Source organism: Cicer arietinum, chromosome 4 (assembly GCF_000331145.2).
Source record: "Cicer arietinum cultivar CDC Frontier isolate Library 1 chromosome 4, Cicar.CDCFrontier_v2.0, whole genome shotgun sequence".
NCBI classification, from domain to species: domain Eukaryota; kingdom Viridiplantae; phylum Streptophyta; class Magnoliopsida; order Fabales; family Fabaceae; genus Cicer; species Cicer arietinum.
The window spans coordinates 342,469-354,365 of NC_021163.2; the positions used below are offsets into that span (position 1 = coordinate 342,469).

The 11,897-nt window shown below is 31.2% G+C and overlaps 3 protein-coding genes across 3 annotated transcripts; 2 read left to right on the top strand and 1 right to left on the bottom strand.

Moving 5' to 3' along the window:
• The first annotated feature begins 282 nt into the window (after nt 1-282).
• On the top strand, nt 283-3,431 carry LOC101500196 (short-chain dehydrogenase TIC 32 B, chloroplastic). Its single transcript, XM_004494950.4, has 8 exons — nt 283-665; nt 837-1,068; nt 1,491-1,570; nt 1,698-1,851; nt 1,965-2,043; nt 2,344-2,428; nt 2,552-2,598; nt 2,764-3,431. Exons 1-8 carry the CDS (start codon nt 548-550, stop codon nt 2,935-2,937), a joined length of 969 nt encoding a protein of 322 aa, XP_004495007.1. The 5' UTR covers nt 283-547; the 3' UTR covers nt 2,938-3,431.
• Nucleotides 3,432-4,779: 1,348 nt separating this feature from the next.
• On the top strand, nt 4,780-7,232 carry LOC101500942 (uncharacterized). The gene has a single exon (XM_004494953.4). The coding sequence runs from the start codon at nt 4,956-4,958 to the stop codon at nt 7,098-7,100; it is 2,145 nt and encodes a 714-aa protein (XP_004495010.1). The 5' UTR covers nt 4,780-4,955; the 3' UTR covers nt 7,101-7,232.
• A 2,478-nt stretch (nt 7,233-9,710) lies between these two features.
• Nucleotides 9,711-11,897, bottom strand: LOC101501267 (actin-depolymerizing factor 2-like). Its single transcript, XM_004494954.4, has 3 exons — nt 11,710-11,897; nt 10,179-10,444; nt 9,711-10,063 (listed from the first exon to the last, which is right to left on the bottom strand). The coding sequence occupies exons 1-3, from the start codon at nt 11,710-11,712 to the stop codon at nt 9,913-9,915; spliced, it is 420 nt and encodes a 139-aa protein (XP_004495011.1). The 5' UTR covers nt 11,713-11,897; the 3' UTR covers nt 9,711-9,912.

Below are 11,897 nucleotides of genomic sequence, written 5' to 3' on the forward strand. Positions count from 1 at the left end.
TTCCAACACTGTACATGGTTACAGTGCATCGGGATTTAAAAAATATATATGAAGATTAGGTTAATTACTTAATTCACGTGGTGTCCATTCCCTTCCATTTCATTCCACTTGCAAGATTCATAGTATATTAGAAAATAACAATAATAATAGTTGAGTAGATTGGTCGTTGAGGTTATTAACAGCACTTTACCGGTGAGAATTTAATACACGCAACCTTATACATCCAAATAAAGAAAAAAATTGACAACCTATATAGTTGCTACCTACACTCCAACCTATTCATGCTTTCTTTACTCACTACATTTTTAATTGTCCCCATACTATACATTCTTTCTTCTAATTAATTCCCTCTTCCCACATGTTATCTTCATTCTTAATTCTTTATATGACTTTATTTTCCAAACATTAGATTTTATACCATCTAATTAGACAGCTACTTTCATTTAAGCTCTTAGAAAGGAAGCAATTTGGGTTAATAAAAGTCTCTAATTTAAATACGAATTAGTAATTTGGTTATTTTGTAATTGATACATTCAGAAATAGAATAATGGATATTTTCTCGTTGGTGACTGGAATGAAGGGAGCTAGTGGATTTGGATCATCCACAACTGCAGAGGATGTTACTCAAGGAATTGATGCCACCAATATTACTGCAATTATCACAGGTTTTCTCATGAGAATATTTGTTCATTTTATCATGTTCTTCGTATTTAGCCTTATAAATGATGTGATATGTTTCTGACACGAATATGGTATTTGAATTTTATTGATTTTAATAGTTTTATGTTTATATATGAATACATATTGTTGTTGTGACAACTTCTCACATGGTGCAGGAGGAGCAAGTGGTATAGGGTTGGAGACAGCGCGAGTGTTGGCACTTAGAAAGGCGCACGTTATCATTGCTGCAAGAAACATGGAATCTGCAAAGGAAGCTAAACGAGTTATACTTATGGACAATGAATCTGCTCGAGTTGATATAATGAAGCTTGATCTTTCCTCATTCAACTCTGTTACATCTTTTGTCCGAAACTTCCTCGCTCTTCATCTTCCTCTCAACATCTTAATGTGTGTTTCTTTTTCAATTTCACCTTCTTTACTAAATTGATTTTCAATCGTTGGATCAAGATTAAATGGATTAAAGATGAGATTCACGAATAACAGATTAAAACTATATGCAATTCTGCAGTTAGTTGATTTAATAAATCTACATGAATTTGAAATATAAATCATTCGATCTTATTCAAACATCTGATTGTATGCTAATAACTAAGACTAGTTATGAGAATATGCATTCACTCTATATATATAACAAAAACATTTATGTAAAATTGATACTGACCCATGGCAGAAGGAGAAGTTAACGTGTAGTACAATTTGAATAGTTTAACTCTAATTTATTAATTAAGTAAATAAATAAAATGGAGAAGTAAAGTTTGCTTGTGTATTTCAAATAGGGATCTAATAACATTATTGGCTTTTGGTTTCAGAAACAATGCTGGAGTCATGTTCTGCCCCTTCCAACTATCATATGATGGAATCGAGATGCAGTTTGCAACAAATCATCTTGGTAGTTAATCTCAACAATAATGTGTATAATCATGCTATTTGATTAAAACTTTGAATTTTCAATTTTGATAAGACATTCTACATATGATTGTATGTTGTGTAGAGTCTAATTGGTTGTATTTTGTTAGGTCATTTCCTGTTGACAAATCTTTTACTCGACAAAATGAAACAAACAGCAAAATCCAGTGGAATTGAAGGTAGAATAATAAATCTCTCATCAATTGCTCACACCTACACTTATGAAGAAGGCATTCGATTGGATAACATCAATGATAAAATTGGGTATGCATGTTCAATTTTTAGTATACTTTAACTTCATGGTTATGTGTCACACATTAATTGCTATATTTTTTTTCTCAATCTCTCTCTCTATCAATGTTGCAATAACTTTTCAGTTACTCTGACAAGAAGGCTTATGGACAGTCCAAGTTAGCCAACATTTTACATGCAAATGAGCTTTCTCGTCGCTTGAAGGTCAACTTATTCAACTGCTTCTATTAATCTTTTTCATGAAAGAAAGTACTAAACAAGCTTAGTTAAGTTACTTATAGTGCAAAAAGAAAGTATGAAAGCTGGTTATAAAGGGAGAATATAATTTATTTAGAGACAATATCTTCTCTTTAGATTCATTTTAGATTCTGTTTTGACAGTTGCATGTGACTGTAAAGTTCAATTAACTTCTTTAATTAATAAAACTATAAGAGACTTTGATTTTTGGTAGCAATTATGAATTATATGCATTAATTAAAAACGTACAGTACATTTGATATACAGGAAGAAGGTGTCAACGTCACAGCCAACTCAGTACATCCAGGAATAATAATGACTCCTCTTATGAGACATTCTTCTTTACTTATGAGTAAGTCAATTAATCTAAAACTCATACAAATTATTAATAACAAGTGTAAAACAAAAGACAGTTAGATGTTATTTTCGTTATTTATTTGTCTAACACACTAACTAACATTGCAATTTCAAGCAGACTTTTTGAAGATATTCACGTTTTTAATATGGAAGAATGTTCCACAGGTATTTATTCAAATCATGATTTTAAATAATGATCCATAAAAATAAAATATTGATTGTGTGCTAAAAAAAACTTGATTCTAATACTGTCCATAAAAATAAAAATGTTACACAATTGAGAGTGGTCAAAATATAGAGTACTAATTATTAATTAATTTGAAATTGCAGGGAGCTGCAACAACATGCTATGTTGCTCTGCACCCAAGCTTAAAAGGAGTAACTGGGAAGTACTTTTTGGATTGTAATGAGTTTCAACCAAGTGCTTTTGCGTCAAAGGAACTCTTAGGAAGAAAACTTTGGGATTTTAGCAACAAGTTGATCAATTCACTTTCAAAACCTTGATTGTTGTCCCTATAGAGACAGAGTCTTCGTCTTTGTCATCATTCATCCCACCAGTGTATCAAATAAAACCTGCTATTCTTAAAAAACAAAAATCCTTCAAAAAATAAAATTCTATTAAAAATTTATACCCCCAAGCTCTGATTCATAGTTTTCTATGACTCGTATAATTTGGATTCTCTCTGTCTTAATCTTCTTTAATTTATCTAGATCTTCTCTATTTTTTTTTAATTCTTTTACATTGACTCGTATAATTTGGATTCTCTCTGTCTCAATCTTCCTTCTCTATTTATTTTAATTCTTTTGCATTTGGATCAATTGTTCTATATATATATATAAACTTTCAATCTAGAAAGAATTTAAAAAGAATGTAAAATAAAAGAAATAAAAGAGGATTGAGTGAGCTTAGGATTGAGATGATTCAAATTCATGACTTAATTGTATTTTGTGCACAAAATTAGAAACTTTTTTTTATGTATGATGAGACATTTTATTTATTTCATGATTTAACAATATTACTTTCTTTGTTCCTATATATAACATCCTCTTGAAAATTACATTTGTTTTATTTTATAAGACCTTTTTTTGAATTTTCAACTATATTAATTACATTTTTTATTAACATATCTCTAATTAATTTATATTTTTTTCTACAATCAATAATAAATATTAATAATGAAAGTGTTCACTAATTTTTTTTGAAGAATAGACATATGTAAAAATAATAACAATTATTAACAAATTTTATACATTACTAATTTTTTTAATTACCATGATTTGATCAAAAGTGATATATTGGGAAAATAATAGCAATTAAGAAATTGCTAAACATCACCAAAATTCAGTGAATCCACGAAACAATTGGTTTAATTTGAAAACTTTTGTATTATTTTTTTTGAGGGGATAACACTTTTGTTTTTGACTTTTACCTACTGTGTAGGGTTATGGAGGATTTTGATTGGCCAACTCAAATCTTGACAATTTCACGACACTAGCTCTCGTGATATATATAGCAGTGCTAAAATAATTAATGTGGCTGATTGCTCGAAGTTTAATTTGTTAAATAAATTCTGAAAGCTAAATGAAATTGTGGATGTATACTTAATTAATTAGTTTTATCCATAATCATGTTTTTCAGCTATACCTGAAAGAGAAATCAAACTTAGGATATTGTTCAAAAGTGATTTAAAATTAACGTAGTTTTTATTAAAATCACATTATCACTTCACGATCATGACAAATATATCTTCAATTCAAATATATCTTTAAAATTAACGTAGAATTATAGGAAGGTCTTATGGATTTAGTAGCCAGTAAGGACCGGTTGCAATGGACTACTTTCAAAGTAACACACAAAAACAAGTTTATAATTTATAAGCTTATAAATATACATTTTAAGTTCTGTATGTTAACAGTCATTTTAAGTTTCTAATTTATCAAATTGATAATTTTTGAATTAAGAAAAAATAAATTTTAAAATATTTTAAATATTAATTGATAAAAATTATTTTTAATTAAAAATATATTTTTATATCATTATATAAACAAAGTTCAAAATGAATTGGGCTTTTCATATTGGACATTTATACCTCTGTATCCCCATTCTATTTAAACTATTTCTCACTTTAATTTAAGTAGCATTTGTTTAGAAAATATTTATTTCTTTTTATTTGCTATTTTCAAATTTTAAAGTACTATTGAACATTGTTTTATCAAAAGTATCTCTGGTTATTTATTGTGAAGAAAATTTAATATTTGAGTTTGTTACAACACATATAGAATCCCAGTAGGAAAATACTACTTATTGAAAAAAATAGTCCGTTATTTGTCTCTTTAATTTAGTATTTTTAGCAGCCAATGAAAACAGTTTATTTTTCGCCGAGGTTCTTTAATCCTCATCCTGAAACTGTAGCACTACCACACTCACTCTCCCCGTTCCGATTTCACCTTCACCGCCAAACTACCATACCCTTCCACTCTCTGTAACATTTCTCCCAACGCATGTTTGTCTAACCCTCTCAATGGCACTTTCTCCACTTCACTGTCACCCTCACCCTCACCCTTTCCCTCGCACCCTAACCCTACACCCCCTTTCTACACCAACACCCCCCCTCTCTTTCTCTTCCTTTTCCAACTTCAAATTTCCTACTCTTTGCACCACCCCTTCCTCCACTACACACCACCCCCTCCCTCCCACTCAAACCTCTTCCTTCGATTCCATCAAAACCCTTCTCAAACAAATCAAATCTTCAGGTTCCACCCCTACCGCCAACACCTTCGTTACTCTCATCAAAACCTTTACCGATTTTCATAATATTGAGCACGTTATTCATTTCATGGATAATGATGAATTAGGGTTTAATAAACCTGATACTAAATTTTACAATCTCGCTTTGAATGCTCTTGTTGACGATAATAAGCTTAAATTTGTTGAATTGCTTCATTCCAAGATGGTTTCTGATGGTGTTCCTCTTGATGTTTCAACTTTCAATGTTTTGATTAAGGCTTTGTGTAAAGCGCATCAATTAAGGCATGCTATTTTGATGCTTGAGGATATGGTCAATCATCATGGGTTGAAACCTGATGAGAAAACGTTCACAACGTTGATGCAGGGTTTTATTGAAGAGGGTGATTTCGATGGTGCTTTGAGGGTGAGAAAACAAATGGTTGACTTTGGTTGTTTTTTGACAATTGTTTCTGTCAATGTTTTGGTGAATGGTTTTTGCAAAGACGGTCGTGTTGAGGAAGCGCTTAGATTCGTTCGTGAGGTTTCCGAGGACGGCTTTTGTCCTGATAAGGTTACTTTTAACTCTTTGGTCAATGGCTTTTGTAGAATTGGATATATTACACATGCTTTCGAAATTGTTGATTTTATGATTGAGAAAGGGTTTGATCCTGATGTTTATACTTATAATTCATTGATATCTGGAATGTGTAAAAATGGTGAAGTTGACAAGGCTATTGAAATTTTGCAACTCATGATTTTGAGAGACTGTTCTCCGAATATGGTAACTTACAACACACTTATTAGTACATTGTGTAAGGAGAATGAAATTGAAGCTGCAACCGAACTTGCTCAGATTCTTACCAGCAAGGGGATGTTGCCGGATGTTTGTACGTTTAATACTTTGATACAGGGTCTCTGCTTGACTAAGAATCGAGAGATTGCGATGGAGTTGTTCGAGGAAATGAAGATTAAAGGGTGTCGACCCGACGAGTTTACTTATAGTATATTGATTGATAATTTATGTTCTGAAAGGAGACTTAAAGAAGCATTGATGCTGTTGAAAGAAATGGAGTTGAGTGGTTGTGCTAGGAATGTGGTGGTGTACAACACTTTGATTGATGGTTTGTGTAAAAGCAGAAGGGTTGAAGATGCAGAAGAGATATTTGATCAGATGGAACTTCTCGGGGTGTCGAGAAGTTCTGTAACGTATAATACACTTATTGATGGTCTTTGTAAAAGCAAGAGAGTCGACGAAGCTTCTCAACTTATGAATCAGATGATAATGGAAGGATTGAAGCCGGACAAATTCACGTATAATTCATTGCTTATATACTTCTGCAGAGTTGGAGATATAGAGAAAGCAGCGGACGTCGTGCAAACGATGACTTCAAACGGATGTGAACCCGATATCGTTACCTATGGTACACTTATTGGGGGACTATGTAAAGCTGGTAGAGTAGAGGTTGCAAGTAAGCTTCTTAGATCTGTTCAGATGAAAGATATAGTCTTGACTCCACATGCTTATAACCCTGTAATTCAAGCATTGTTCAGAAGGAAGAGAACAAAAGAAGGAATGAGGCTTTTCAGAGAAATGGTGGAAAAGGGTGATCCACCAGATGCGGTAACATACAAGATTGTTTTCCGCGGATTGTGTAACGGTGGAGGACCGATACAAGAGGCTGTTGATTTTACAGTTGAGATGTTGGAGAAAGGAATATTGCCCGAGTTTCCGTCATTTGGTTTCTTGGCGGAAGGGCTTTCTTCTTTATCAATGGAGGATACTCTCATTGAACTCATCAATATGGTGATGGAGAAAGCGAAAATGTCGGACAGGGAAACATCCATGATCAGAGGCTTCCTTAAGATCCGTAAATTTGGCGATGCTTTGGCCAATCTTGGTGGTATCTTGGATAGGCATAATAAGCCCAGAAGATATTGATTGAGTGGTGACAACTTTGTTGTAACATGTAGTTGATTTAAAATATGAACATGTAACTTGTAGTTGTAGGTGGCATTCATATGAACGTTTTCCTTAATAGATGATTTGAAATATAAGAAAAAAGTTCATTCACTTCCCAATTTTAACTTGTTCTTATGCCAATGAGTTATGGGTTATATACAACCTTCGTTTTCTACTTAAAATATCCACTGATTAAACTTATCATTTTAATTTTCATTTGCTATAAAAAGTTTTACACAATGGCTAAATCATAATATTCATTTATTAGTTTAATTTTTATTTGGGGTAAAAAGTTTTACACAATAAATAAATTATGACTAATCATGTGAATAATTTTATATATATAGATATAACAAAAGTCAAACATTACTAATAATTTAATGATTTGATTGATTGATAGTGTAAAATCTATTTATATTGACGGTGTATATAAATTAAATTCTAAATTTATTAAATTGTTTTTATAGAGCTTATGGTGCGTTGAATAGTTGAATAGTTGAACTAGTTTGAACTAAGGGTTGAAGAAGAAGTGAAAGAGTTAAAAATATAAAAGTTTAAACTCTGGTTTAGGTGTAAAATGCTAACGTAACTACCTAGAAACATTTACATATAGAAAAGAAAGAAAAAAAAAAACATTCACAACTATATGATTTTGTGTACTGTGTACCTAAGGTTTATCCTTCTATCAAAGCCAGGCAATTAAGCCAGTGAAGATTGCACACCATTTTATTATTTAGAGATGGTTTTTTGAAGGTGACTTTATTTTTTATTATTTATTACTTCCTCCATTTTAAAATAATTGATTCATTTACAATAAAAAAAAATTGTCTCAAAATAATTGACTCTTTTAATTTTCAATGTATTTTTTTTAATTTTTACAATTCAATATCTTTTATTATTCATTTATAACATTGATAATGAATCAATACATGACAAGAATAATTAAGTAAAAGTAGTATTATTTTTCTTTCATTTTTGTATTTTTCTTAATATGTATAAAATATTCAAATGACTCAATTATTTTAAGATAAAAAAAATAGTAATGAAGGAATGAAGAACTACACCAGAGATTTTGGGATGCTAATTGTGTTTAAGTCACGAGGATTCATCGAAAATTTTAATCATCAATATAAATTATTCTAATGAAATTTTCTTTTTATATCAAACTCTCAGACTTATTTTTAATAATATGAGACGAGTCTTCAACTTTTCAATATTGTAATTTGTAACACTATGATGATGGGGAGCAAAAAAAGGCAATCTTTTACCCCTTTGTCTCGTATTAATTGTTTTATTCACTATATTTATTTATCTCAAATTACATCTCTCTTAATATTATCAATTGAGTATTAATTATATTTTTTTATTAATATACTCTTATTTATTGTATCTCAATTCATTTAACTACATCAACTACAATTAAAATATGTATTTTACGTAAACGAAATTCATTTTATTATTAAAATAACAAAATTAATCATTTTTTTTTAAATTGTACACAACTTCAACTAGACACTTATTACGATGAGACTGAGGAATAATCATCTAATACAAGCATAATTAAATTTTGTAAAGCTTAATTTCAATAAACATGTTAAGGTATTTGTTTAATACTCCTACTAATTTTTCTCCAACACAAGACAGAGTAAAATATGTTAAAAGTATTTTTTTTAATGTATAATAAAGTGGCATTGCAATCATGGGTGTATGTAGGAAGAAAAATTATTGGTGATATCATGCACCTTTAGGAGATCTTTGAAATACAAAGAAATAGAAAACGTGAAATATAAGATATTAGAGGTGATAGATAGAGAAATAGAGAGAAAATAAGATATTGAATGAGCATATGAAAATCATGAGTGTCCAAATATCATAATTAATGTAGAAAATTAGTTTACATTATTATGACTAACTTAATTTATACTCTCACCGTCTTATTTTAAATGTTTAATTTAATTTGTGCATAATTCTTAAAGAAAAATGATTAACTATGTCAATTTTTCGATGATAAAACAAATTTTATTTACTCAAATAATCTTATTAATTACAATTAATGAATAAATTTGATGAATTATAATAAATAAATAAAATATATTAGTGAGAAAAAATAATTAATATTGTAAAATAACGAATAACTTAAGGAAAAAAACATGACAAATAAAACATTTAAAAAATGAAATAATGGGAGTAAGATGTTTCAATTGATGGTCTCATGTGGAATATGGTGTGCCCCAAATTAGGGTCACTAATTGGAGCCGTGGTTTTTTCAGAATTTGAACATCCAATTTTGTGTGTTGCTATCATATTTTTCTTGCTCTCTCCTAGCATATGTTTTGTCTAATATTGGAGACCCTGATGTTCATCCATATGTATTTCTCCTCTGTTTTGTTATTGGTGTACTGCACTACAAAAATGTACTCTTTTCAAGCACTTCAGGTGCTTTAATTAATATACATTATTTGTCTTATAAAGAAAACATATCATCCTTCAACAAACTATTTCGGACAATAGCTTGTTCCATATTTTTGTTCAATCACACAAAGGAACAATTACAAAATTAATTAATTAATTCATTTGTAAGCACAGGACTAGAAATTAAAATGACAGAAACATAGATTGTATATGTCACAAACCATAACATGCCCCACAAGAGAAGCTTAAGATGCAATAGACTTCATGTCAAAACTTGGAAAATCAATAATGTAATTAGCCAAGTTGACCATTCAACAAACTATAGACATTTCCACATAAATGGGGCTCCCAATCAGAACTCCTATTCAATCACTAAAGTTTAATTGACACGGCTTTTGAATACATCGAGACCCATCTCAGTAGGATCAGTTGCTTGCAATTCAACTTGAATTCCATCAAGTTCCCTCTTGAACCTATCTTTGGAGCTGGCATAAATCATCTTGCTCCTTACTCTAGAAGTATCAGGGCACCTTCAAACAAAAGCAACAAAATGATATATAGATTAAAACCAATCATAAAAAATGGAGTATACTATACCAACCTAAAAGTTAACTTTTGCTTCAAGATTCAAAAAGTTTACATTACCATGCTATGAAGAAAATTCTGCTTTTCTGGCAGTTCTCCTCGGTGACAAAATCAAAATCATAAACAGCATATCGACACTCGTCGGCAGGAAGATTGGCAGTGAAATCATCATAACCATTAGCAGGCTCACCAAGCTTATCCACAACAACTTGCTTCTGCTTCTCCTCAATCTTATAGATGATATACCGATAGGTCCTCTTCGCCTTGAGCTCCAAAAACTTTAACTTGCACTCATCATTCACGGCCATTCCTGATGCTGCGTTCGCCTGTAAAATTTCATATACATCAACAAGTAGTTGGTAATTAAATTAACATAAGGAACTTTCTCCCTACACACTTGCAAAGCCACAAAAAAGCAGACCAGCAACTCTGTTAAATTATATAGCACTAACAATCAACAATAAAACCCCGTCTTATTTCAATAGATGAGGCCAACTACACTAATCAACAGATGCAATTGACTATTAGTGTTCCATCATGAACTATTACCAGATTATCTGCAATAAGACAGCCCAATAGTCACAGCAGTCAACTGATTCAAACCATTGCATGAAATTCAACAATTTGCATTGTAAGTTTGACAAATCAAACTTAACCATCAGATTTTCATCAGCGTCCGAGATAGTAAACTGCAGTGGCAGCTAACTAGCGAGAATCCATTTCTTTCAAAATTCAAGCAAACCATTTGCTATTACAATCGGGTGGTTTGAAACAATGTTTGAAAAACCAAACCAAATTTGAACCGTGAACGACCACTGTCCGCAGTTGGATTATTTGAGTGGTTGATCGCAGTTTGACTCAGTTCAAGCGATTCAAAGCAATTGAGTCATGACATTAATGTCCCAGCCATGGTTTTAAATTGCAGTCCGTGGCCGCAATATTGCGGATTTTGAACTCGCCGAAATGGTATCACCACCGAAATTTAGGCAGTAGTTTCCTGCAATATAACGGTTTGCACCGTAACCGTGACTGCAATTGCAATTTAAAACATTCCCGGCCAGTTGAATGCCGATTTTTAAAACATTAGTTCAAACACAGTGAAGGATCCATGGAACTCCTAAACAACCAAACAAAACAATCCAATGAAACGAATCGCTACACAATCATGCAATAACAGATTAAACACTCAAATCAATACCAAAATCAGATCTATCAGTAAAAAACAATCAAATAAGCAAGTTAATAAATCACAAAAACTGATGAATAATCCTTCTATTCTATTATATATATCATGTTCAGTGTTGATGATCAGATCAACCAAAAAACCAAATCAAACTCAACAAAACCACAATCAGTAACTTCCGAAAACGTTTCAAAAATAAAAAAAACGCGACGAACAAATATTGCCCTCAAATTTCAAGGTTTTTAGATTAAAACTGCGTATAAGCATCACTCATCGGTTTTAGTCGAGAACTTCAATTCAGTTACTTATTTTCCGTTAGGTGAAGAATCTCAGTTACGAAGAACAGCAAAAACAGAGAGAAAAAGAGCGCAAAGAGTGTAGTGAGAAAAAGAAGAAAAAAAAACTAACCATTGTTTTTTTGTTGGGATTGGAAGGACAATAATGGAAAAGAAGTATTTGGTGTTGGAGGAAGAGATGTAGGAAATAGGAATGGTTCTATACTCCGAGGGTCGTGCGAGAAAGGAATGAAAAGAAAAATAAAATAATTTTTATTTTTATTTTTTATGTTGATAATGGTTGGTTTGGTTGGGTGGGAG